Consider the following 26,665-nt stretch of genomic DNA (forward strand, 5'->3'; position numbering starts at 1 on the left):
TTAACAAAAATGGAACATCAACTCTTTGATGGCTTAAAGCGGGCAACATGACAAGTTAGAGACAGAAATCATACATGTAAATAAGGCCATAAAAATTGGACATTTCTAAGCAGTTACCAATGTTGAATAAAAAGTGTATGCATCAAAATATATTATTTTTTATCTCCATACATAACATAAATTCTATAGCAAATAAATTTAACAAGTTAACTTAATACAATAAACAAAAGAAATCCTGTAGGTTGAAAAAAATGACATATCTGTAAGATGTTTAAGCCTGTTAACAAACTAACTTTTACTAGCAAAATAGTTATCTTTTTCAAACCACCCAAATATTCAGTATTTTGAAATGTGGAACACTATTTCAGCAATGCTAGTGGTTGTCTTGCAAGATAATTTCTGACTTAATGCCCTATGGAAGAATGGAATTCCAACCTCTTATGTTGTAGGAGTAGGTGGAAAACTAAATGCTCCAATCAGAAAGTAATTATTTGTTTATCAGCATTTTTTAATGCATTTTTTAATTGACTGATCGAAATTAATAGTATTACTATGCATCATATTGTACATCTGCTGTAGTATTAATCATTAGAATTAAGTTCCACTTCTCATTTATTTCAAGCGACGATAATATATAGTAATGCATTTTTTTATGGAAGCAAGTAAAATGAATTACTTTATAGAATTAAATCAACACTTCCGTGTATTCAGAAGTCACGTGACTAGCAACCTTACATCGTTTACAAAATGGCCGATCAGTAAGAAGCTCTACTAAACGATGGATAGAGGTAAATTGAAGTAGCTTGTACTTTAAATGCTAACTGTTTTGGATTCAAATAACAGTGAATATCTGCGACATAGGCACTTGGGTATGGGCTATATCACGTAGTTGGCCCTCGATCGTGACTGGCAGGTGCCCGCTACTGTCGTACTGATGGCATTAATCCCATTACCCCTTTACAGTAATACTGATGGAAATAATGAAAACTTGATACGCACACACTTAAATCAAAGGTTGGTTCTAAAATAACTCGGCCTATTCATTATTATACCAGATGTGTTGTTTCTGAATACTACTCTATATTTAAGCATACTTTGCCGACAAAAAGTGATTTTTAATCTGTTGACACTTCTTCAACCTCAACTGTAATGGTAAAAGTCACAACAAAGCTGTAGCTTAAGTCATAAGAATGATTTGCCAAAAATTGAAAAGTAAAAAAAAAGTGATACCCCTGTGTTAGTTAATTTCCTTGTGATTTGCCGAGACTTGCTGGGGGTTTACAGTGGTTTTGCAGTGTCCTAGATAGGGCAAAAATGGAGGAGCCCAGCACTCCAACCCTATTAGTCCCATGCCCCTATTGAGTATTAAACTTCAGTATATTAATGTGGTTTGGAAGACACCATCGCAAATATGGGTTATTAAATTCTATTTGTTTAATGGTATATAACATGCATATGTCAACTGAGAAAGATCTGTTAATGCAATAAGGCTGTCATTCATATATTAGTACAGTAAAACTTGTTCAGTTTGCAAAATATGATGTGACATTGTCCATTCACACATAGTTCAACCTTAATTTTCAGAAGTTGGAAGATACATGTATGCAATAAGAATACAACCATACAAGAAAAAAAGAGAGATATATCTGATCTACTGCAAACACATCTTATAATACTAAGGTCAATGTCCCTTTCAGGTTTGAAAGAAACATGCTATGCTTTAAAGTGCCTACTTCCCTGCGCCCTTCTATCTTCAATTCTTAGCTAGAACACTGGTTTTGTTTCTCCCACAAAACTGATAAGTCCTGATTATTTGCCAACTGGCCAATTAATCTCACTGTCTATTAGGTGCTTTTGCTGAAAATTGATTTGTTCTCGTGTTTATTAATTGAAGCTCACATTATCCTTATCATTGTTTATGTTATATTTTGTAAGTTACTTTTACAGGACGTAACCAGGTATTTGAAGCTCTGCACGAGGTTGAAGAAGAACCAGAAGATTCTGAAGATGATGGAGGTAGAAAAAGGGTTGGTATTATATATCCAATTTTTCTATGTACAGTTAGCTGGATCTTGCGAAAAATATAACTTTAAATTTGTTCTATTCTTTCTGTGATCTTGAAGTCTAAAAATAGTAGAAATTTGCTAACATAACCATAACTGGCATAAGAAAATTGTATGAAAATCTTCTGAAAAGGTTTTGTTTTAATAAAGAAATGTAGCCTTGTAGGTTAAACAAATTTAATCTTTTTGAGGCCTGTGATATTTTACTGTCCTTTTTAAAAAATTCTTGAAACTGAAGACTTTTTTTCATAAACAGATTACTCTGTAGTAATATGTATGATGGGCACTAAATTTAGCAATTGCTTGTTAAAATGTTTTGAATCAGGAGTATGGTCAAAGTGCATTTTCAGAACATTCATCATGTGATAATGTTTGTTTAATTCTCAGCCATCATCTGATGACTCTGAAAGCTCAGATGATGATGAGCCAGATCCAGCTGCCAGAAGAAGAGAGCCTAATAAGTTTGACAATCTGTGTGATGGTGTGGTAAATGCAATGGCCCTGGTTCACACTGCTTTAGCAGAGGTTTGTTTTAGGTTTTAACAAATAATTTCAAAGTTTAAAATGTGCTTAATAATAGATTTAAAATGTTTTACAAACTTAATTAAGAGATTTGAGGAAAAAAACTGAGATCTTAGTATTGATAAAACTTGCCTATTTTAAAAATTTAAGGTAGATAGGGTGTGTTTACTATTGTTTAAATATGTCTGTTCATGATGTGTAAATGTAAACAGATTAAGAAATGAATTTTAATCAGTTTACCCAATTGTTATTATTACATGTTTCCTTTTAACAGTTGCTTGAAATGAAAGATGAAATGATTAAACATGCCCTGCCACCAACAGTTCTGGTAAAACTTGCCACAATTACAGGAAAAGTATTCAGAAGGTAAGGTTTCACCCATTGAATACCACTTAGAACTCAAATTTTGGATGTTAATTGGAAATTTATTTAGGTAACCAAAACTGCCATTTTGAACCCCTGACATTGGCAGGCTGCCCAGCAACCCTAAAATTCCCCAAAATTACTATTTTTTTTAGTTTGGCTAAAATTCCTTAAAACTTGAAATTCAAAGGGAATTCCTCTAAAACCCCCTTTCCTCTTTCGTCGACCCTGGACTTGACTTTTTATGAGGAACTTGGTGGGTGTTTCTAGAAAAACAGATGATGCTTACCCTACCGGTGCACCTGGTCCATGCTCCCTGTTTTTAGTGGTCCGAGTTGCTCACTTACTTTTGTTACTTTGTATGTATTATTTTGGTTATTTTATGTTCTTTGTTGTGTGTGTCTGTTTTTTATGTCTGTTCTTAGTCCCTGAATTACATTTTTAGCTTGCCTGGCATCGTCCGTCGTTGTTGTTAACAATTATACAAAACTCTTCTCCTCTGAAACTGCTTGACTGATTAAAACCAAATTTGGTATAAATGTTCCTTGGGGTATCCTGCATAGAACTGATGTAGGCATTTTTGATTCGTCAAAAAACATGGCCGCCATTACTAAAAATAGAACATATGGGTCAGACAGTAGTTTTTCACATATATCTCCAAAACTGTTAGGTTTAACTAAGTTCTGACTGGGTAAAAGTGTTTAGCATGTTAAGATCTATCTCTTGTTAAATTTTGGTTTTAATTCATTAAGCCGTGTTGAAGTTATTGCCCTTTTTCAACAATTTTTGCTATTTTGAATGTTATTTCTTTCAAAAATCTTCTCCTCTGACACTACTTGACCAATTGTAACCAAAATTTGTATGAATGTTTCTTGGGGTATCGTGCATAGAACTGATGTGGGGAATTTTGATCCATCGAAAAACATGGCCGCCATTACTAAAAAAAGAATGTAGGGATCAGACAGTAGTTTTTTGTATATATCTCCAAAACCGTTAGGTTTAGCCAAATTCTGACTGGGAAATGTTGAGCATGATGAGATCTATCAGTGGTCAAATTTTCATTTTGATATGTTGAGCCATGTTGGAGTTATTGCCCCTTTTCAACAATTTTTGCTATTTTGAATGTTATTTCTTTCAAAAATCTTCTCTTCTGACACCACCTAACTAATTGGAACCAAACTTGGTATGAATGTTCCTTGGGGTATCGTGCATAGAACTGATGTGGGGATTTTTGATCCATCGAAAAATATGGCCACTGTTACTAAAAAAAGAACAAAGGGGTCAGACAATATTTTTTCACAAGTATCTCCATAACCATTAGGTTTAGCAAAATTATTTCGATAGCTGAAATGAATCTAATTATAAGGCCTTCAGAAGTCATCAGGGATCAAAGTTGTCAGGTGATGCCTGTAAGAGTTATTGCCCTTGAAAGATGAATAATGATAGGATTTTTTTTTAGTTTTCAACCAATAACTTTAAAACTAAAAAAAAAGAAACTTTCTATCGCTGCAATGATCTTAATTACAGTCCTACCAAAGTCTTCTTGTTGGACAACTCCTTGTCAAATTTATTGCCCTTGAACTTTAATCAGGTGAGCGATTCAGGCTCCTAGGAACCTCTTGTTTAATCTAACATGTGGCATGGAATCACTTAGTGTTACATTAATGCCTATTTTTTACTATGTGTGATGATGAAAATTTTCATCACAAAGATCTCAGCTTTACAATAGATGGATTGATTTCAAATTTGGTGTGCTGCTTCATATAAATGAATGATGTAATATAAGTGATTTTAAATGCTGTCTGATATTAACTTCTTGTATGACTAGGGGAATACTGATGTGTGTAATACAATTTGAACTAGGGCAAAATGAAATATCAGCCTTGATTATTGCATCAGTTTAAATCTTACATTGTTATCTTTGACATTATATTTGACAGTGTAAGTGATGCTAATATGCCTGTCAATGAGCTTGTTCGACTTGTCAGAGTATACTCAACACCATGGGAGGAGAAGAGTGCTGCACTGAAGAAGCTACATGAAGACTATGAAAGCAACCAGAGACAATTGAATATTGCTATTAAACGATTAAAACTTGTAGAATCTCAGGTAAATAAACATTCAGTGTACCAAATAATGAAAAAAGATAATAGTATCTCAATTTGTGATGACTATTATGACTACTTACACAAATCATTTAGGTCCCTTTGAGATTGATTGGAGGCTTGATTTGATGTAAAAATAACTATTTTAGTACTAAAATGAAACCTGTTTTAATATTTTTTAAGGTTAGTCTTACTTTTTTTCAGTCAAAACAAATAGCAAGAGAGAAGAAGATTATGAACTGGGAAAAGCTCTTTTCCAAGGTCATGAGTAACAAAGGTCATGGGAGAAGGTGGAAATTCTTGATTGAGTCCATTAAACAGAAGGCTAAATTGGGGTAAGTGCCAATCCTGACTCCTGCTTTCAATAGTTCATTATCAATAAGAAATACCTTTTTTGGTAAAATTTTCCTGCTTAATGAATCATTGCAAAAAGTAATTTAATGTAGTATTTTTGCCATAATGCCCATCCCAACTTGAATTGTTCATAAAAAGTATTATACACAAAAAGTCTTTGTGAAAATGAAGCAGATCCTGGATTTAGTATGGTAATTATTTGATTATTTTATAATAATGTCAGTTATTGTAAACAAATCAGCTTTGTCTTTATAGATTGGAACATGTGCAGGAGTATACTAGAGCATTAGAGGAAAGTTCAGATGAAGAGGAAGAAGAAGATGATGAAATGCCTATCTCACTCAAACCTCCAGATGAGGGTGATGACAGTGACAAATTATCCGTAAGTCAATGTTAAGTGGAGTATATCTTCATAAATAAGCATGGATAGAAGCTCAGAAAAAGTGAAGTCAAGTTTAGGAATTTTGTTTTATGTATTTTTTCCCTAGGTTAGAATTATATTCTCTAATGTTGATTTTTATTTCAGATATGAGGTATTTTTCCTTGATTTTAATGCTTATTAGTGAAAATACGAAAATTTTATTTTCTTTACTTTTTATAGTAACTACTTTCAGCAACAAACAAGGGAAAAAGTGAGTTTACATTGTGCTTTTTGGGCATATATATTGTGATAGAAATGAATGTGCTTTGAAATTTTGAATTCTCTTTTAGTTCATGTATTTTCATTTATTAAAGGATCTGGAGGAAGAAGGAGAAGATATAAGCAGTGACAAGGGTAGTGTAGATAGTGACCAGAAACTAGGGTTAGAGGACTATGACAGTGAAACAGAAGTCAGAGAGCAGTCTGCCAAGGTATGACCTTCTTAAAAATTAGGGAGACTTTTCCTTTGATTGGAAAATGCCAATTGGTTTAAAATGACAAAGTAAATTCAGTCTACTTACAGGTATTCTTTTTTTTTTCTTCACATACTGCATTCATGTTTTTTATACAAAGAAATAACTTATAATGTGTATGTATTTTTTAAAAATAAATTTATCATTTTCTATATTTTACTGCAGAAAGTAAGGTTTGCTGAAGAACAAGAATCTAAGATAGAGGAAGAAAAAGAACCAGAGCCACCAAAACCTGAAATGAAGGAGGTAGCTGTGTGGACACATGAACCAGACTATGACAATTTTCTATATGTCAGGGTGCACACACCAAAGAGTATTGATAAAAAGGAACTCAAGTGTATGATTACTTTCCAGAATAAAATTATAAAGACAGGACGGCTTGATGTTGTTGAAGAGGTATGTCCCTTGAAGTATATCATAATTTTCCCAATATACTTTATCCTATGAATGTATATATGTATCCTATTTTTGATATTTAAAGTTATTTGAAAGTTTGTTAAAAGACTTCTACTTATTTTTTTAAGAACTGACCGTAATAATTTTCATAAACATGTAAGATCTTTTGAGTAAGACAAATGATTTTCTATGGGTTCATATTACAAAATGACAAAAAATAGAAAACATTTCAATATTGTATAAAAGGGGAGATAATTAGACATATATTTTAAAAGTGTGTGTTTTAGGAAAAACCAGAGACACCCAAGGAAGAGGAACCCAAACCTAAGAAAGGTCTGATAGGAACTAGATCCAAACCTACTGAAGGTGTGTGCATGCTGCTATAATTCTAGGGTCATAGAAATGTTTTAAAAGGATTAAGAACAACATTTTATTCAAGCATTTGAGAAACCTCTGCACTTAAATAGATTTAGTGAACACTACTACTGTAGTTTCATAAACAATAATATAAGTTCACATATCTATTTTGTAATTACTCTGTAATTTCTTTATATCTATTTATATGTGACAATGTATTTCCTACTTTTGAAAAGTAAATTAAATTATACATTTTCTTAAACTTAGTTACTTTAAGACTACTGAAACTTTGCAATTACATTTGTAATAGTAACTTTTCTCCCTACTTGTTTAATTGAATGAGCTTTGATTAATTATAAATGTAAAGAGGATTTCAGCAACAACATTTCTATGACACTTTGCTACAGGTAATTGTTGTATAGAGTATGATGTTGTTATAGAATATGTTGTTTTTATAATTGAACTTTGTCAGCTCATTTTTTGAAAAATTATAGTCTAAAATTAGTAATTATGATATGCCTCTCTTAAAAATAAATTTTTATGAATGTTTTACAATTTTTTATTGGTATAATTTTTTTTTGTTTTTGCTACCATTTCATATCATTTCAGACGTACATTTTGGAATTATAAACACTTCGACAAATATTTTTATGAGATAAACCTAAAATAATATAAGAATGACTAATCCTCATGTATGTTCACAGCCAGTTGTGCCACATATGACAATCATAGGTGTTACAAATATAATAAACACATGATAGTTGTATGATTATCATATATGTTCTCATTGGTAAATATTGGCTTGCTAACAAATGATTATCAGCATTTGATTACCATGTGTTAATCATCAGTAAAATGATGCATATGTTAATCATGTCATGCTCAATTCATATGGTAATCATAAGTTAACTAAAACATATAATCACATTGTGATAAATTTATATGATAATCATATGCTTCATGTTATATGATCCTCATGTGTGACACTTTTGACTGTTAAGGCTGAACATGTTGCAGCAAAAGAAAACATTCTTGTTCAATAAACCAATGATACTAAGTAAAATATACTAATTATAAAAACAACCTATATCATAGTTTAAATGCATCCTACTATCCATTTTATGTGGTAAATTTAACCTGAGTTGAAGTAGCTAGAAAGTGATGATGTTGGTATTTGATGTGTGTTAGATAAACAAGAATTGTGTTTACTTATGAATTACCTTATCAGCAAAAAATATCATTTGTTGCTGTTATGAACTACTTTTCTTCCACTTTGATTAAGTATCATAAATTGATGACATCCATTTTGTCATGGGGACACTAATTCTACAGCAAAAAAGACATTAAAGTGAATGTATTTTTAACAAATTGACTGGTTGAGATAGCTGTATATCATTTAGAGACAAATTAAGTTCAAACTCATTTTGCAATAAATGGTAGTTACTATTATAAAAAGCTAGCTAAATTTGAAAAATAATCCCAGATATCATTTTGAAAATATAATTTATATTTAATACTAGGTTTGCTGGAACTCATCTCAATTTTAAGCAACAAATGTATAGCATGTACTGTTATTTAGTTAACTTTGCATGGTTGTCTACTGATATCATAGACTTAATGCTATAATTTAATATGGCTCATAGATTTGTTGCTCCTTAAATCTTGTTTGAAGATTTACTTAATATTATGTTTATCAGGGGTTCAAATTAGATCCAAAATGAAAGATCCTAGACCAGTAGAAATATTAATCCAAAGGTTCACCCACAAAGTGTCTGTATATGTATTGTTCTAGTCCTCAGTAGTTACAATATCAAAGTCCTATAATATGGTAGGTGGTAGACCCCTGATCATCTCTAATTTGAATCCCTGCATGAATTTTGAAACTGTATTTTATGCAGTGTTGATGTCTAAGGTATTTGAGTTTAATAGAATTAGGTCATATCATCTTGAACAAATTAATTTTTTTCTGAAGTAATCTTATCTTTGCTAAAAAAAAAAACATAATTCATAATGAATTAATATTTTTCTGTATTGTCTTTTTTTCTAAAATATTTTCATACTTAGTGATTGAAGGTTTAAAAGTATGGTATTAGAGCATCAAAATTATAAAACTATCTGTAATATTATTAACTTGTAGACTTGCTAAATAATAAGAAATAGCTGAAAATTTTTTTTTTCAATATTTTTAGACAAAAAGGCAGTTCTGGAAAAGAAGATGCAGGAAATGAGAGGAGAGCTACCATCGTAAGTATACACTGCCAATTTTTAAAGTTTGTATTGCATTTCTGAAACAGTGGTCAAAATAGAAAATGACATTTTGCTATTAATTATGGCGAAAGATTTTTTTAAATGAGCAAATAGCCCACACTATTTCAAATGCAAAAGTTATGAATTGTATGGTTTTTAATATCATTATTGTGTTTTGTCATCAATGCATTCTACCCTAAACTGTCTGAGAAATGTTACCTCAGCTAATATCAATAATATTCAAGACAAAAGATTATGTAGTCTCTGTCTTTTGTTATGTTTTGATCAAACTGTGTATTGGGGCTTAGTTTACTTTAACTTGAGCACATGGCTTTGGGCTATATTGTTGTATACATGGTTGCTATTTAACTGTAAACCATATGAATGTATATAATTTGATATTGCAGGCCTGAAAAATCAAGTGTTGATAACACTGTTGCAAACAAAATGTAAGATGAACCGAACACTCTTATCTTATTTTATCATGCAAATTCTATGAAAAGTTACAAGTTACCTTTTGGAGGCATTTTAGAATTTTAAAATTGAATATGCACTACTGAAAGCAATATTAAGATATCAAATTTAATAAGATAATATAGTTACCACATAAGGCCATCATGAAAAAAAATCCTAGATTCTCATCCAACATTTTTCAAAATAAGGGTCAGGCAGCAAATTATATATTTTTTTTTATCAATTAAGTGAAAAATGCAGTCAATTTGAAAGAAATTGACCTTAATTGGGAAAAAATAAATTTTTCAGGGAAGGTGAAAAAATTGGATAGGGAGGTGATGTGTATCTGGGATATTTTTTTTTATTTTAGCCAAAATGTCAATTTTGTTAGAACTACCTTTGAAGAGTTTTAAAAAAAATCAAAAAGTAGCTATTAGGCTTTTTAGATATACTTCATGTAAGTCTTTGAATTATTTATGTGGTTTATAATCAGCATAGAATAGAAATAGAGAAATGTTTCCATTGGTAGCTTGTATTTTTCTATGAAAGGCTTCTTATCTACGGTATATCTTGATGGATAGTGTATGAAATATCAAGAGAGCTGCCATTTTATAAGAAGCTAGAATCAGATTATTTTCCTGATTTTAAAAATTGTAGCCGTTTTTTTCTTCTAATTTCATTTGTTATGTTATTTTTTTCATTATGAGCAATTGCTTTTTCTGTAAAAGTTGACACCATAAGCTCTGCTCCTGTTTTTTAAAATTTTTTTTTTACTTTAAATTTGATCCTATCTCCATAAATCAAATGGTTACTTCCTAAGTCTCAAATTCTCTTCATTTGGTGTTGTAATATTTTCTTCCCTTTTCTAAATGTCTCATTATTTTCTATTTTATAAGCGTGGTTTATTTTGGTTTTACTTGACTTCAACATTCTTTCCTCTTATTTCTTATTTATTTTAGGCTTTTGAAGTGTTCTCATTTTTCTAACAGTGGTCAGAAAAGAGATAACATATTGTATTTTCGAAAGTAAAAGTGCATACACTTTTTACTGGTATATGAATTTTAACATCCAGTTGTGTGGGATAAGTTGTATTTTAAAACAATAAAAAAAAAAACAGGTGTGAAATTTTGTATATTGTGTGACCAGGTTGAATTGCTAATTAATATTTTTTTCCTACCTTAAAAAGTTTCATAAAATTTCTGAATTGTATTTTTCATAATAATAAAAAAAAACTTTTAATTTTTAGAATACATGAAGATGTTATATTTACGTTACCTGGTGATCGGTTACCCACACCAAACAAAGAGGAACCAGATCAGAATGTCAAGGTCTCTATACATCATGGTCAAATGGAAGAAATGATTGCCATGGCAACCATTAATTTGGAGGATATACAAGTCTTGGTAATATAGTTTATTGCCTTTTTTTCTTCAAAAAAGATAGTGATGAACAGAATATATCCATCTGCAGTCTCCTTTTGCTTGTTTCCCCAAAAATGCTAGTTTAATTTGATTAACTGAGAACCCTACTCTCTTAGCCTTACAGTTTTGACCTGTCATTATTCCAGGAAATTAATTGTTACACTTACAATTGTACAACAATACATGTTGTGTTCATTTTTTCAACTTTCTACATTTAGGATTATTCTTTATATTACAATATTTTGAATAGCCATAATAATTTTTTTTTCAAAATCAGAATATACCAGTAAAAAGATGTTGCCTTGTTTTCACTATGCAACAATTTATTTTTACCTTATATATAATCAGTTGATAATTGAGAACTCTACTTTAACTTCAAGATTTTTCTATGCAATGACTTTATAAATTTTATATTTATAAATCTGCAATATTTATTGGCAGCGAGGGGTAAGTTTGGAATGAGATGTGAATATGTATTGTATAATTCTCTTTTTTACAGCTGTACTTGAAAATAATGTTATACCCTCAACCTTTGTTCAAAATTCTTTCTTGGTATTACTTGTACTCTTTATTTCGAAATTTCTTATCGACTGAATGCAGTTAATGAATATTTATGCAGCAAATGTATCTTTATGAACACTGAAAAGGAGAATATGCACTGAGGAATAAATATATATCCTTAAGGTACATACATGTAACTGGTTAAGCTTTTATTTCATCTTATTGAAATTATGTGAAGTAAAAATCAGTAGGTGAAAGAAGGCAATTTTTAGGCCTTTACATAATATTTTTCTTTGTAAAATAGACTTAAGATCTGGAAGCAAAAAAATTGGAAACATTGCTATGACCTATCTTAAGGGAACTAGAGTACAGCTGTAATGTTGATTTAGTTTTGAATGACTTAGCTGTTTGCATGTTTGTATAATTGAATGAGATTGAAGTGCATTTCATGTTAAGTTAAATATTTCCATTTTCAGTCTTCATTGGTGTTAAAATAGATATAAAACAAATTAAGTTGATTTAGGCATGATATTAGTTTATCCCATTTCCTAGTCTCCCTTTATAAGTCATTGCCACCACTTACTCAGATAGAATGGTAGATGTAGATTTTGACCACTTTTGTATTTCTTTAGTCTTTAAATAAGCAAAACTCCATCTATGTTGAGGATATAGAAGGGACATAAATACAAATCTCCACATGGATTACCAAAAATGTTAAAATGTACAATTCATGTCACTGTGAAAGTGCTGTTATTCGTTGGTACCAATTTTCGTGGATCAGGGAAGATACACAAAAGGGTGGATTCTTGAATTTGTGGTCTCAAAGTTTTCAGTATATTTCGTGGTTTGGCAACCCATGAAAACCACAAAAATTAGTTTGATACCCCACAAACAATATTACTTTCATGGTAAATGGTGTTGAAAGTACATCCTTTGCTGTAAAAGTACTTTCTAAATATGAGTACTGTTTTTTTTTGTTTTATTTTTTGGGGGGGGGGGGGTTGGGGTTTGGCAATTTTTTCTGCTTGTTGGATATTTGTTATCTTGGATTCAATCAATTTGTTGGCTCCAGATACAACTTAATTGTCATTAAACCCCTATATTCCTTCAGCCAATATTCCTCAATATCTTGTTACAGGGTATTATTATACTAATATGTCAGGACATGGAAAGTTATTCAGGTCCTAGTTGGATCATTACTTTCATTTATAACCAATCCTCTTTATCTACAACTTATGTCTCTTATACACCTCTTATTCCAAGTTCATAGAATATCCTTACAACTATTAGCTATCTGATTGAACCCCAAAATATTAGATCCTGTTTGTTGTGGTGTTTTTACTGCTCTTATCATAGATATTCTGTATACTGGTCTATGTTATATTGAATATGAATTGGTGTTTATATGTTTTGTACACACGAAGTAACTTTAATGTTTTTTTTGTGTATGATAAGCAGGTTGAAATGCATTTTCTTCCTTTCCAAAGACATGATTAAATATGGACACCACTTTTTCACCACTGAGCAGTGATTACAATTCTGTGAAAGGTTTCCAATTACCATTTTTCACTTTCGGCAGCTTAATAGGTGACACTGATTCCCTTTAGTCAAGACTTTATTTAATAAAGGATAATAACAAAATTACCAAACTGACAAAATCTAGGCAGTAGCCAAAGGAAAGTCTGTATAACAAGTCAGTATATCAAATGGCAATAGCATAAACTGGGAAGTTGGAAAACTACCACAGTGGTCTTGACTTAGTACAAAAAAGTGGGTTAAACAGGTTTTACAGCATACTAAACCTTCTATAATGGTTCATTATTTCTGGTCTATTTCAACACAAGTTAAGTCATTTCTCTATACTCTGTAAAATTTTGATTTAACTAAATTACATGACCCTTTCCAGAGAAGAATCAATATTTGCCCTAAATTTTGTGTATACATATATATAGTAATTTAAATATTTCATGTAGGAATCCATTAATTTAAGTCATAAAATTGTGTTCTTTTGTTTTGTAATCTTTTTGCTTTTTGGCAGATTTTTTGTGGATGAACACAAAGAGTACTAAAACAGTTGGATTGTTTGTAAATTATGTATGAAGAATTCTAATATTTTCATTTAAATTTGAATCATTTTTTTCATACATTGAAGTGTGAGAGGCTTTTAAGCAGCATGCACAGGCTTTTATAGCATTTGCTAAACATAGATTTAAAATTAGCTTTTTTTCTGAATGATTACTGGTGTTTGATTGTGGCATGATTTTAAATTTAATGAATGGTTGGGATTGAGACTACTTGAGCATGATTTTTTTACATGACATGGAGGAGTTCTTTTAATTAAAGTCCCACTTGCAAACAGGGGATATGTAGTGACTGGGGTGTCCGTCCTTCCTATTCCATCGGTATTTCATTCCGTAATGCAGAGGGGGTACCCATCTCTTATCCATGACTCCTCCTACACCACTAAATGGAATTGAATGCAACTTTCCCAGAATCTTTATGACATATTCATATTGTGTACTTCCTATTTTAGATTTGATCCAAATCAATGGTGAGGTCAATAGGTGCATGCTATTTATGGGGGATTGGGGTGTCAATTTATTGAGCATTGCTAACAGCTTTTTTTACATGTCAAATCATGTCCTTTATTTTGATTAAGCTCTTAAGTAAGAGCTTAGAAGCAATTTAAGTATGTACACAGACACTGATTACTATACTAAAGCATAAATTGACTCTAGATTTTTGTCCCTTCAATTTATTTATGTGGTCTTCTACTGTATCAGACTTTATTAGGAGCCTGTATATTTTCAGGAATTACCAACAATCTTTTTACCAGAACCACATGGTGATGATGATGCTCCTCACACACCTCGAGATACTGATGTTGATTCACTCTCAGATGATATTGACCTCATGTTAGGAGGAGAAAAAACTGAAGAGAAGAAAGAGAAAAAGGAAGATGACCCTGCAGCTAAGTTTGCATCTTTTGATTTTCCAGTGTATCCACTGAATCAGACACGGGGCAAACATGAACCATGTGGTTATGTACCAATTACATTTTATTATGCCAAAAGATTTAAACCAAGGACATTTGTCAGACAATCAGGTACCTTATTTGTCTCTCTCAGAATCATCCATTTCTATTGCTGAAGAAAAGAAAATGAATCAACATTTTGATAAATGTTCAACATAAATGCTTAATTATTTGGTCATAAATACATGAAGCATACAAAGATATTTTTTAACATAAAGGCATATACAGTAAAAAATGTCTAAACCAAACTAAACCAAACTCTTAATAAACCTAAACCTTGTCTAAACCAAACTCTGAATATACCAAAACCTTGTCTAAATGTAACTCTGAATAATCCTATACCTTGTCTAAATCTAACTCAGAATAAACCTAAACCTTGTCTAAACCTAACTCTGAATAAACCCAAACCTTTTCTAAACTTAACTCTGAATAAACTTAAACCTTGTCTCAACCAGACATATCCCTTTATATAAAGATTAATGCATGTCAGACCTGTATAAACTAAACATGAGCCTGCACTGAACAAAACCGTTAGTTCAGAAGGGGTTTGGTTTAGACAGGTTTGACTATACAATATCCTCAGCCCGGAAGGGTTTGGTTTAGACAGGTTTGACTGTACAATATCCTCAGCTCGGAAGGGGTTTGGTTTAGACAGGTTTCACTGTATATTACCTGTAGCTTGGAAGGGGTTTGGTTTAGACAGGTTTTACTGTATATTTACCTTCAGCTCGGAAGGGGTTTTGTTTTAGACAGGTTTGACTGTATATTACCTTCAGCTCTGAAGGGGTTTGGTTTAGACAGGTTTCATTGTATATTACCTTCATCTTGGAATGGGTTTGGTTTAGACAGGTTTGACTGTATATTTAATAGTATTTACTGAGTGATTTGTCTTATGTTTGTGTCTTCAACTGAACAGTTCCTTTCTGTTAGAACAATGACTCTTACACTGTATAAATTTTTAATGATATAACTCTGAACTGTCTGTTTTACAGGAACTATGCCATTCAACGACCTAATGTTTGAGCTTGCTGGTATTGACATGACAACATGGAATAGAGAAGATATGTTCAAAGAGTATGCTGATGAGGCCTTGTCTGCAATATCATTCACTCCTGAGGTTAAAACCCCAGAACCTCCTAAACCAAAGACTCCAGAAACTCCAAAACAAAAAACACCAGAACCACAGAAAGCCCCATCACCCGTTAAGTCTCCTGTCAAATCTCCCGTTAAAGAGGTAAGAAAGGAAAAGATTCATGGGAATTGGTGTATACAGAGCTTTTAGTTAGCATGTTTGTGCTTGAATTTCATACATACATATAGTATGGCCTTTACATGTGAAAATCACTGTAAAATATAGGGTTTTTGTTCATGCAGTTTTAAATTAAGATTTTTTAGCTGAAGCCTGAAAATGTATGGAAAAGTTATACAAAAATGTATTTGAAATGATTAGATGCCAACATAGGTGTGTTTAAGAAATTTTTAATATAAAAAAATCATTTTACTTTATTTTTTTCGGCTTAAAGTCATGTGCCTGCACATTAAATGAACCTGAATACTGTGTGTTTCAGGACATGATAAATAAATCTGAAGTAGACAATTTAGTACAGAAGCACCATGCAGAGTTAGAACTAGTACAACAGGAATATGAGTAAGTTTTAAATAGCTTGTCTTTATATATGATATGGAGTTGGAACAGTTAGTAAGCAAATCCAACAGTCAATTGAACAGAAAGTGGTAAGTGTGAAATTGATCATAAAATTTGACATTACAATGCTATTTTCTGTTATATCATCATAACTTAAGACTAATTTTACACTTATGACTTTTTGTGAAATCAAGCAACCTGGTTTCACTGATAGAAAATAGAAGTTCTTGAAAGAAGACTAGAAAAAATGGTAATTAATGGTAAAATAGTGTCATATTTTTTATATAATGCATGTCATATTTTGTAAACAAACACATTGACACAAGCTACAATTAGTACTTTGTGTTTGACAAAGATTTAAATATATATAAACTAAACAACAACAAATTGAATGGGAACATTCTAAGGTTTTCTTCGTTTATTGGTTACCAATATATCATTTGGAAAATCCTCATGATTAAAACTTTTTTTTATTGTTGTCTCACTATTTTTTTAGAAGTTAAGACCAGATCACTTTAAAGATAACAAAAGAAGTTAATGGAATGGTACAATATCTTAAAAAACAATATTTTCAAATTACTCACTTTAAAAAACCGAAAAGTTTATATTGTCAATGAAAATGTAGTATCTATTATGTTTTTTTTTTTTTGCAGGAAGAGATTACAGTCACTAATGGAAAATATGCAGGAAATGCAGCAACAACAGGAGCAACAACGCCAACAACTTGAGGCACAACAAAAACTTCAACAACAGCAACAAAGGCAAAGACCACCTCTTCTACATCAACGACCTGTCTCTTCTGAGAGCAGAAAATCAGCTGGTAGTACAGGGAGAAGATCAGCCAATCAGAACCAGTTACAGCCTCCTAAAACTCCTCCCACTAAGGCTTCTCCAAGACTTGCTTCCCCTGATAATAGACAAGAAGTACAAAGTGCTCAACTTTCTCATGAACAACCAACCCCAGTTCAAAAACTTGTAGAAATGTTAGTTCTTGATTGTTTTTAGAGCGTTAAAAATATTAAAGAACCCCCTGCTGCCATGCAGAAGTTGTTTTGTTAATCAAAAAATAATCTGATAATAATAGGATGAGATTGATTAGAGGATAAGCAGGAAGGTACTGAATAAAGGCTTTTAAAGCAAGATGCATCAAATAATTACACTCTTATTTCCATGAGATATACTGTAAGTGATTAGTTAAAGTCTTTTTACTTTAATTTTGCCGATATTAGGGGAATGTGCTATAGTCTAATAAAGTTTAAAACAGATATTTTTATGGATATATTTCGAACAAGAAGCTTCTGGTACTAAATATTTAGGATATTGTACTTTGTTTTGAATTTCAGATCTGATTCTGTGGATCATATTCCACAGCCCCCAGCTTCAACGCTTCCCCCCAACAGACCCAGGAAGAACCTTAAGCCTATCCATCCAAGGCCTACAGCTAAGTCAGCTCCTGCAGAAGAGAGACATTATCCTCAGGGTGTACCTGAAGATGTGAGTGTAAAAATCTTAGATACTGTAGTGAAACTATGAACATTATTGGCAATGATTCATTTCGGCCCAGTAACACATGCTTCATAAAATTTGTCTGGTCTTTAAGTTTTATTTGTAGAACATTCCCATACTTTCGAAGTTCAGTCTTGGAGTAAAACTTAACATTTTATTCTTGTTAAATTGAAGGGGTGGCATTCTTAATCTTGTTCTAATGTTGGTCAGTTTTAATGCAGTTTAGTTGGTTTCAAAGTAAACTAGGTAAAAAATCATTTAGTTCTACTCGTATTGACCCCATAAGGGCAATTGGATCAAGATAGTTTGGTGTTTAAAGTCAGTGTTGTTCAATATATTAACAAGATCATTGTCCTTTGATTGTTATTGGGGGTTATACAGTGATAGGGATGCCCGTCCTTCCTTCCTTCTTTCCTTCTTTCTGTCTGTGCTTCCTTCCATTATGCAGAGGGGTATCCATCTTTTTTCTGTTAATTCTTCTACACCATGGAATAGAGTTACACATAACTTTCACAAAATCTTTCTATATATTCCCATAGTGCACCTCCTATTTTAGATTTTTATCCATATCATTAGGAGGACAAACAGTGTATGTTATCAAATAGTGGATTGAAAGTATCAGGTCAATGAGCATTTTTAACAGTTTTTCTGGTGTTTAAAGTGATTTTCTAATGTTTCGATTGATGCAAAAAAAAAACCATACAAAACTATTGAATGATTACATGTACTTGTATATTGACATGTTTTTTTCCAGTTCTTTGAGAGACTACAGTACTTTGAAGAAGAAAGCAATAAACATAAGAAGGAGTTATATGAGAATATCTCCAAATCAATCCGAGAGGATCTCGAGAAAAAACTTGCTGGACAACATAAACTCAGTAAACAGGAAGCTGAAATGTATGATGCTTTGAAAGGTAAGATTGACAGATATTGCTATTTCCATCCACTTGGGAGGTAAGGTAATGGTGATGTTTGTTCATCTGTCCACACTTACAATAACACAAGTAAACATAGAGCAATTGCTTTTCATGTGGCTTGTATTTATGGTTTCACTAACCACTTCTATCGTTTCCATTACTTTACATGTTAAAAAAGTAATTTTCAAAGTTTCACTGTGAATTCCCAGGACAAATGACATCTTAAAGTTGCATACCGTTGTGAAGCTTGGAAAATAAGGCTTCCAAAATCATTATGCTAATGGTACGATGATCGTAGAAATTCTTCACAAAATTTACTTGAATAAATAATACTGAAAATCCACATTTTTACCTGTTCTGCTAACTGACAGCATGGAAGCAAATTACTCACACACGTAAACAATATTCATGCACTTTTGTAGTTAATTACATATATGATTTTAAAGTACACATTCTCAGCTTTATTTTGACTACTTTTAATCATAATACACACAAATAATGCACTTACAATGCATATGTCTAGGTTCAGTGTGTTTTTGGTACTACATAGGGGGGTGGCATTTGACCCGGAAGTGGTTAGTGAGACCTATAAATGTCTTGAATGACTTCATTATAGAACTTTATGCACAGGTTTAAAGTTCCCTTGCTGATTATGTATGTTTAGCTCTGATTTCCATCCTTACATAAAGTATTCTTTATTATTTTTTTTTATAGATCTACCAGAAATCACTTGTCTGATGTAAATATAATGATTTTATATAGCAGTGATTTACCAAATGTTCCAAGTGTAAAATTTTTCGATAATTCACTAATTATCCTATTAATGTAACACATAAGTAGTAATTTGATTTTTACTGTAATTTGTCATAGTTGCTGTTGGAAAAGTAATAAATTACAGAAGGATATGTGTGGAATAATTTAGGAAGTGAAAGATTGAGGTATGATGCTCAATTTTTTTAAGAAAAAAAAATGAACTTGAGAGAACAGTACTGAGCTAATTATCAGGTCCAATTATGAACCATTACTGTTGTATCTTTCTTTTTTTCTGTACAGATGTTAGTTTACCAGCATTATTTATGCCTTTTAAGTCTGGCACCATATTTAACCCTAGAGCTCACCAGTATTTCCATCCCACAGGTAAGTTTATGGTTTTATTCTGCATAGAACTGATTTAAGGATTTTTGATCCGTCGAAAAACATGGCAGCCATGACTAAAAATAGAACATAGGGGTCAGACAGTAGTTTTTTGCATATATCTTTAAAACCGGTACGTTTAGCCAAATTCTTTCAATAGCTGAAATGATCCTTATTATTAGGACTACAAAAGTCTTCAGGGATAAAAGTAGTAAGAGTTATTGCCCTTGAAAAGGGAAAAATGACAGTTTTCAGCCAATATCTTGAAAACTATGATAGACAGATAGAAACTTTCACTTGCTGAAATGACCCTTATGAAAAGTCCTACCAAAGTCTTCTTGAATCAAAATTTTTGGAGAACTTCTTGTTAAATTTATTTCCCTTTAAAGGCAAAATTCAACCAGGTGAGCGATTCAGGCTCCTGGGGGCCTTTTGTTAATCATCCTCTTAATAGCATTGTTTGGACAGAGAAATCATAACACAATGTTGACATCCTTGTTAACACTCTTTAATTCTGACTTGTAAGAAAAATCTGTACTATAGCTTCCCAGGTCAAATGTTGAAGTTCAAACTTGAGCATGGCAAGAGGATACCTTACTGTTTTTTTTTTATCTTTGTTGCTGCATATACAGAAAAATCTTCTACCAATAGCACAAAGGCACAGACCATTTTCTTCTCAAGGGGCAGGCCTAGGATCTTATGCAGAATCAGAACTTTTCTCGCACAAGTGCAAAAATAATTTTTTTTTCAGCAGCAGCGGGAGTTAAAAATTTTAATTTGAAAATCTACATTGTTAATTTGTTTTTGAATTGTATTTTTTTTTAAATAATCCCAGGTTCCCTTCTGTATAAATATGGTTGGTGCCTTAATACTTAATAAAACTTAAGGAAATGAAAATATGAAAAAGGCTATTTTTATTACATGTCCATCTTTCAGGGTAATTATTTGTATCAATGTCTGTTAGTATGGTCTGGCTACATGCCATATTTTAATTGAGGTTTTCCATCATGAAATGAAGTTCCTTTTTGTTTTCAATTATTTTCTGATTTTTGGTGTATTAGTTTAAGAGTTATTGGACTTTAAACACTTAAGAATAATCGATTCTTACATGAGTGAAGATTAAAGTTAGAGATATCTTAAACGAGTTTGAGAATTTCAAGTCTTTTTTCACATGTGGAGCATTGCAGATTGAGTGGAAAAACCAAGAATTTCTCTAACGAGTAATAACCCAATCTTTGATCAACAACTAGTATAAGAACCTGTGTCTTTTGTGATAACCTTTATAATTTGTTTGCTTCTCCTAGAGTACATTTCTGGAAACATAGTATATAGTTACATCAGATTTTCTCTTGCCTTTGTTTTGAATACGTCTGTGAAGCTGTCACTTTTAAGACATGTCATTGGTTATGAAAATAAGTTAAAATGAATACATGTGACTTTGTCTTACGTTGGGTAGTCTCTACTCACAAAAAGCCTTTTCTGGAGGAAGCTGTAAACTGGCATATCATGTGATTTGAGTGCTGCTGTTTACTGAATAATGCTTTTCCATGTTTTTTACAGGATCAACAGACCTGAGGTTGACACAACCTCCATCAATGTTCCAGCTACCCCCTCTTCCTACTAAAAGTGTATCCTTTAAAACAAATATCATTTTTTGGTGACTGAAGTATTTTAAATACTTCCTTACCAAGTCTATTATATAATGGATGAGTTCAGAGTAATAATCTTAGTTCCAATACAAATTAGTTGTTGCATTGATACCTGTCTTAACCAAACTCTGAAAAAAAGCATTAAGCTGTGTAAACAAGGCATTTTCTGAAGAACAGTCATTTTAGTTTTAACACATTTTGAACCTTTGTAAACCAAATATTTATCCTAGCAGCATTAATTCTTAAGTTAAAAAAAAGATTCAGTTAAGATTGGTTTCACTGTACAACCTATGGTACCATTGGTTATCAAACACACGACCTGCCTGATAACTATGATACCATTTGATATCATACACAGGACTTGCCTGATAACTATGGTACCATTGGCTTTCAGACACACGAAATACCCCATAACTATTGTACCATTGGCTATCAAACACGTGACCTGGCCTATAACTATTGTACCATTGGTTATCAAACACACGACCTGCCTGATAACTATGGTACCATTGGTTATCAAACACACGACCTGCCTGATAACTATGGTACCATTGGCTATCATACATATGACCTGCCTGATAACTATGGTACCATTGGCTTTCAGACGCACGACTTGCCTGATAACTATGGTACCATTGGCTTTCAGACACACGAAATGCCCCATAACTATTGTACCATTGGCTATCAAACACACGACTTGCCCTATAACTATGGTACTAGTGGATATCAAACACTTGACCGGGCCTATAACTATAGTACTATTTGCTATCAGACACATGATTTGCTAATCATGACTTCATGCTAAACTATTAATGGAATTGATTACATGTAGAAAAAAGAACTAGTTACATCAAGGGTAGAGGTAGTACTCTGAATGCACATACAGAGAGTGTATTCATTGGTATTATTTTTCGTGTATTCAATAGAAATTTTACATTCTGTTGGGAAGTAGAGGTTTGATCAAATTTTACTCTTTAAATTATGCTATTTCATACTTCAAGAGAAAAATAAAGGAGATGAATATATTGGAACAAGTTTTTAGGTGTGAACCATAAAACTGCTATACAGTCTTATGCATAGCTCAGGATTCTTGACAGGTTACCGGTAGGTATATTTCCTACTACAACTCAGATTTAAACATTCATGCGTTTGAAAGCTTGCCAGATATTGCAAATTCCTAGCAAAAAAGTATTAAAACTAATTAAAATATTCCTTTTTATACAAATCTACCTCCACAGACAAAGTTTTGGGGTATATAGGTTCCATTCGATGCAGCATTCTGATGAAACTTTGAGGGATGTAATATAACCACATGGAGATGTGAATTTTAGTTTGGGCAAAAATTATAGAAATGATGGCTGATTATCTTGGGTGTTCTTCAGCAGAATTTGGTCAAATGTGTTGTCCACATCTCCTCAACGATTTGCAGGATTGTCTTGAAACTTGATGGAGTGTTAAATTACCATAGTGGGATGTGCATATTGTCAAGAATTTATGTTTGGGCAAAGATTGTACAAATGACATGGGGGTTGTGGGGGATTGGGGCTGCCCTTGCATTCCATTAAAGAAATTGGAAAAGTGCCATATTGATACTTTGTTCTGCACCAAACATTCAGTTAATTTACTAGTATTTTAGTAGAAAGATTAGTTTCCTTGACATACTAAACAGAGAATGTCAGTAGTTAACCTTTTTGAACTGAGTAGGAACTTTTCAAACCGAGGCCAGGCCTGGTTGATGGAGAAGTATATCCAGCAGCAGGAACCAGTAGCAAACACACATGGTGTTGTACCTCATACTCCAGTTCCCACAGTAACCAATGCCTCTCGGGGTAACTCAGGCATACAACAACCAGAGAAGTCATCTTTAATGAACTCTAATCAGAGTCAGATCCATAGTTTACGTGATCCCAGGGAACTAGACATGGACTTGGAAATGGAATGATTTGTTCATGTTCAAAATTATTTTATCACTAATAAACAGCTGAGTTTGAATGAAAAAGCCCAAAATAAAGTAATTAAGTTAGGTATTTGTGTTGAGTTAAAAAGAAAAATTATCTCAAGAAAAATTGTTCAGCTTAAAATTTGAATTACCTGAAGATTAGGCTTGCTTTTAAAGAGTTCTACATATAAATGTTGTCGACTTTGAATAAAGAAGAATGTATTATGGGCCATTACTTATGACATTCATATGATAATTTCTCTTATGCTATCCACGATGAAAAGTATCTTTTAAGACTGTTTATATTCAGACATCCTTTAGAAAGATAAATACAGACTGAGAAGTTTAAAACAAAATATATGTTTTTTTATGGTTTATATATTGTAGAATGCTTTAAAAATATTGTGACAGCTTTATCTTTATATTTTGTGTCTTGACAATTTGTTATTCAATTTATTGATACATTTACAGCTGCTATTTATCTACATTGTGTTGTATGAACAGGGTTTTAATCTCAAATATGGTCATCATGCATTTATACAAGTATAAATGCATTTGTGTTTTTATGAAGCAATGTCTGTGATATTATTTTGTATAATGAATTTAATTACACATGAATTTGATTCCGTCCATTTTACGTCCCACCTTTATAGGTAGGAGACATTTAGTTTTATTGCTGTCCAGAGGTAGAGGTTTGTGTCTGTCCAATCTGATATTGGGTATATTTCACTGAATAATGAAGAATTTGTTGTTTACTTTCAATATAGTAATTCTTTGTACCATATGTTTGACTTTAAATCTTAAATCAAACATCAACTTTCTTCTTTTTTTAAATGCTGGTGTCATGTTTTTTTTATTATTTTCACTCTATATTTAAGGTATTGTGGAACATGTCTTAACAAATCTTCTTTGGGTTCGTAGTTTCAAGTACGTATTGCCAAAAATGTTTATTAAGAGATAAGCCCCTCTGTTCTTAATTTGTTGGTTGTTTTTATTTTATTTATTTTTTTTAATGAAATCATGTAAGAACTTTCAAGGTCTACAATTTCAATGGACTGATAAAGAGACTACAAAGCAGGAAAGGTGGAGACTTCATCCACTTACTATCAGTTTTTTTTTTCTTCAGGTGAATAGTGCTACATCTCTAATAATAATGGTCAATATGTTGAGAATGGGCAATTCATTTTAAGGGGGATATTTTTTAATTGAAATAGATTTATTTCAATAACATTTTTATGTTGCAGTATATTTATGTATTGTTTCATTTTGAAGGTTACTTTTAGTAAGCTTTGTTTGGAAAACAGAATGTTGTCCTAAGGATTATATTTCTATCCTTGTTTATTTTTTGTTGAAATAAATGTTTAATATATTAAATTGTACTTTATTTCTTTTTGTCTGAAAACCTCAAGTTTAATTATACCTTACTTAATAAAAATGCTTCACAGGGTGCAGTTTGGTATAACTGCAGAGGTCAATCCTGAATAGCCGGACATGTATGGACACACCATTCAAGCTAAATATAGCCCTTAATTATCTTAGGGATTAAATTTCAAGACAAGGGTTACAAATTGGACCAGATTTGAAGTAGCTCTAGTCCCTTATTTCTATATTGTTTCAGTTGCAACCTACCAAATCAATTCAAGCCTTCCTTTAAAGGTATGAGACATTCTGGTACAATTTTAAAGACAGCCACTCACTTAGTTGTTATTTACTGCACATCAGGAAAATGCTTCGATCTGGCCCTCATTCCTAATTGGTTCAAGCCACTACCCCAGAATCAGTAGTGGTATAGCTGATTGTAGTACAATTTCAAAGATTTGTTTTATTTTCCGGACATCAGGAAAATGCTTGTTTTTGACCACTAATTTTCTAAGCCACTCATATCAGAACCCACTAAATAAACCCAGTTAAAAAGTTATTGTTTGATACTAAATGGTATGAATGACAAGTGATGACACTAATAAGAATGAAACCTAACTATTACACAAAATTTTGTGGTTGTATATTGCATTGTTTTTCTAAATAACTTTTCAACACTTGGTGGACGTTATAAGCATAAGACATGTCATAACTGGTACACTTTGAAATTTTTTGTGAATTTTGTCAAATGGACATATTTGTGGTAAGAAATTTTTATGTTTCTCTGTGAAGATTTCTATACAAGTACTTCATAATACTTTAATTGCAATACTAGTAACAGAATCAATATTTAGTAATATGTAATTACTTTGAATTTTGCTTTAATTCTGAAAAAATAACTGCAGAAAAATGCCATGTCAATACTACAGTTCACAGATGAAAACCCTGTGAAGACTTCATGACCCACAAACCTTCCTATCAGTGCACCTGGTCCCTGATCCCAATTTTTAGTGGAGTCTGAGTCGCTCATTGACTTTGTTTCTTTGTACTTGTTATTTTGGTTAATTCCTGTTCTTTGTTGTGTGTTTTTGTTTCCCTGTTTAGTCTTTATCCTTGGATGATATTCTTTTGATTTCCTCTCAAATCTTAGTTCCCTTGATTACTCTTTCATGATCATTGGGAAAGAGTTTGGGTAAGGATTTCTTTTAAGAATATCCCAATAAGCTGTGTATATCTACTGATTATACTAATTACAACTGACTCAGTAGTTTAAAATGTATTTTATTTTGTACAAAACCATCTAAATTATAATCTAAAAAGAAAAGATGGTGATATGAAAGATGAGATGATGATGCTCAATAAATATAGACAACACACATTTACACATCAGCATTCTATACAAAGCAGTAACCCCATCATATATAGATCAAAAGGTCATAGAAAGATCAAGAGTGAAAAGTAAATATAAACTAAGTATGAAGAAAGAATTGCATTAATTTACACAGTTAAGTTGTAGTAGTAATGAAAACTAACAACAGCACATAAAATTCAGTAAAATAGTTGTATTTATCAATACAGTACTTAACACAAGAAACCTACTTTCTAAAGGGTCAGAAGAGCAAATTCACCATTTATTGAAATGTTTAAAATATTAAAGAAGGGAGACAACAACAAAAATTTGGGCAAGAAAAAAGGACATATAAAATCCAATTCAATAATCAACAGGTAAGCAACGCAATAAATTATATCCAAAATATATTTCAACATCAAAATTTTAAATTAAAGCTCCTCTAAACTCACACAAAT

The 26,665-nt window shown here is 31.8% G+C and overlaps 1 protein-coding gene across 4 annotated transcripts; it reads left to right on the top strand.

The window, feature by feature from the left end:
* Positions 1-712: 712 nt before the first annotated feature.
* On the top strand, positions 713-24,874 carry LOC148614739 (uncharacterized). 4 transcript variants are annotated; one of them, XM_088589051.1, is made up of 22 exons: positions 713-788; positions 1,948-2,027; positions 2,451-2,588; positions 2,860-2,951; positions 4,889-5,057; positions 5,258-5,388; positions 5,663-5,789; positions 6,143-6,259; positions 6,467-6,697; positions 6,985-7,063; positions 9,244-9,298; positions 9,709-9,750; positions 11,001-11,157; positions 14,488-14,782; positions 15,703-15,944; positions 16,279-16,358; positions 17,009-17,338; positions 17,699-17,849; positions 18,616-18,775; positions 19,832-19,915; positions 21,473-21,540; positions 23,231-24,874. In XM_088589051.1, the coding sequence occupies exons 1-22, from the start codon at positions 779-781 to the stop codon at positions 23,501-23,503; spliced, it is 3,111 nt and encodes a 1,036-aa protein (XP_088445177.1). In that variant the 5' UTR covers positions 713-778; the 3' UTR covers positions 23,504-24,874. The 4 variants fall into 4 exon arrangements, with proteins under 4 accessions (XP_088445177.1, XP_088445178.1, XP_088445179.1 ...); XM_088589052.1 differs by having other exon boundaries at positions 6,985-7,030; XM_088589053.1 differs by lacking the exon at positions 9,709-9,750.
* The last annotated feature ends 1,791 nt before the right edge of the window (positions 24,875-26,665 follow it).

This window comes from Perna viridis, chromosome 6 (assembly GCF_037379345.1).
Source record: "Perna viridis isolate PV_CMFRI_1.1 ecotype Kerala chromosome 6, ASM3737934v1, whole genome shotgun sequence".
In the NCBI taxonomy this organism is placed as follows: domain Eukaryota; kingdom Metazoa; phylum Mollusca; class Bivalvia; order Mytilida; family Mytilidae; genus Perna; species Perna viridis.

Excerpts from the sequence above, each read along its gene's own strand:
- LOC148614739 (XM_088589051.1), top strand. Across the intron at positions 6,698-6,984 it reads GGCTTGATGTTGTTGAAGAG|GAAAAACCAGAGACACCCAA; the intron begins GTATGTCCCTTG and ends TGTGTGTTTTAG. Across the intron at positions 16,359-17,008 it reads CTAGTACAACAGGAATATGA|GAAGAGATTACAGTCACTAA; the intron begins GTAAGTTTTAAA and ends TTTTTTTTGCAG.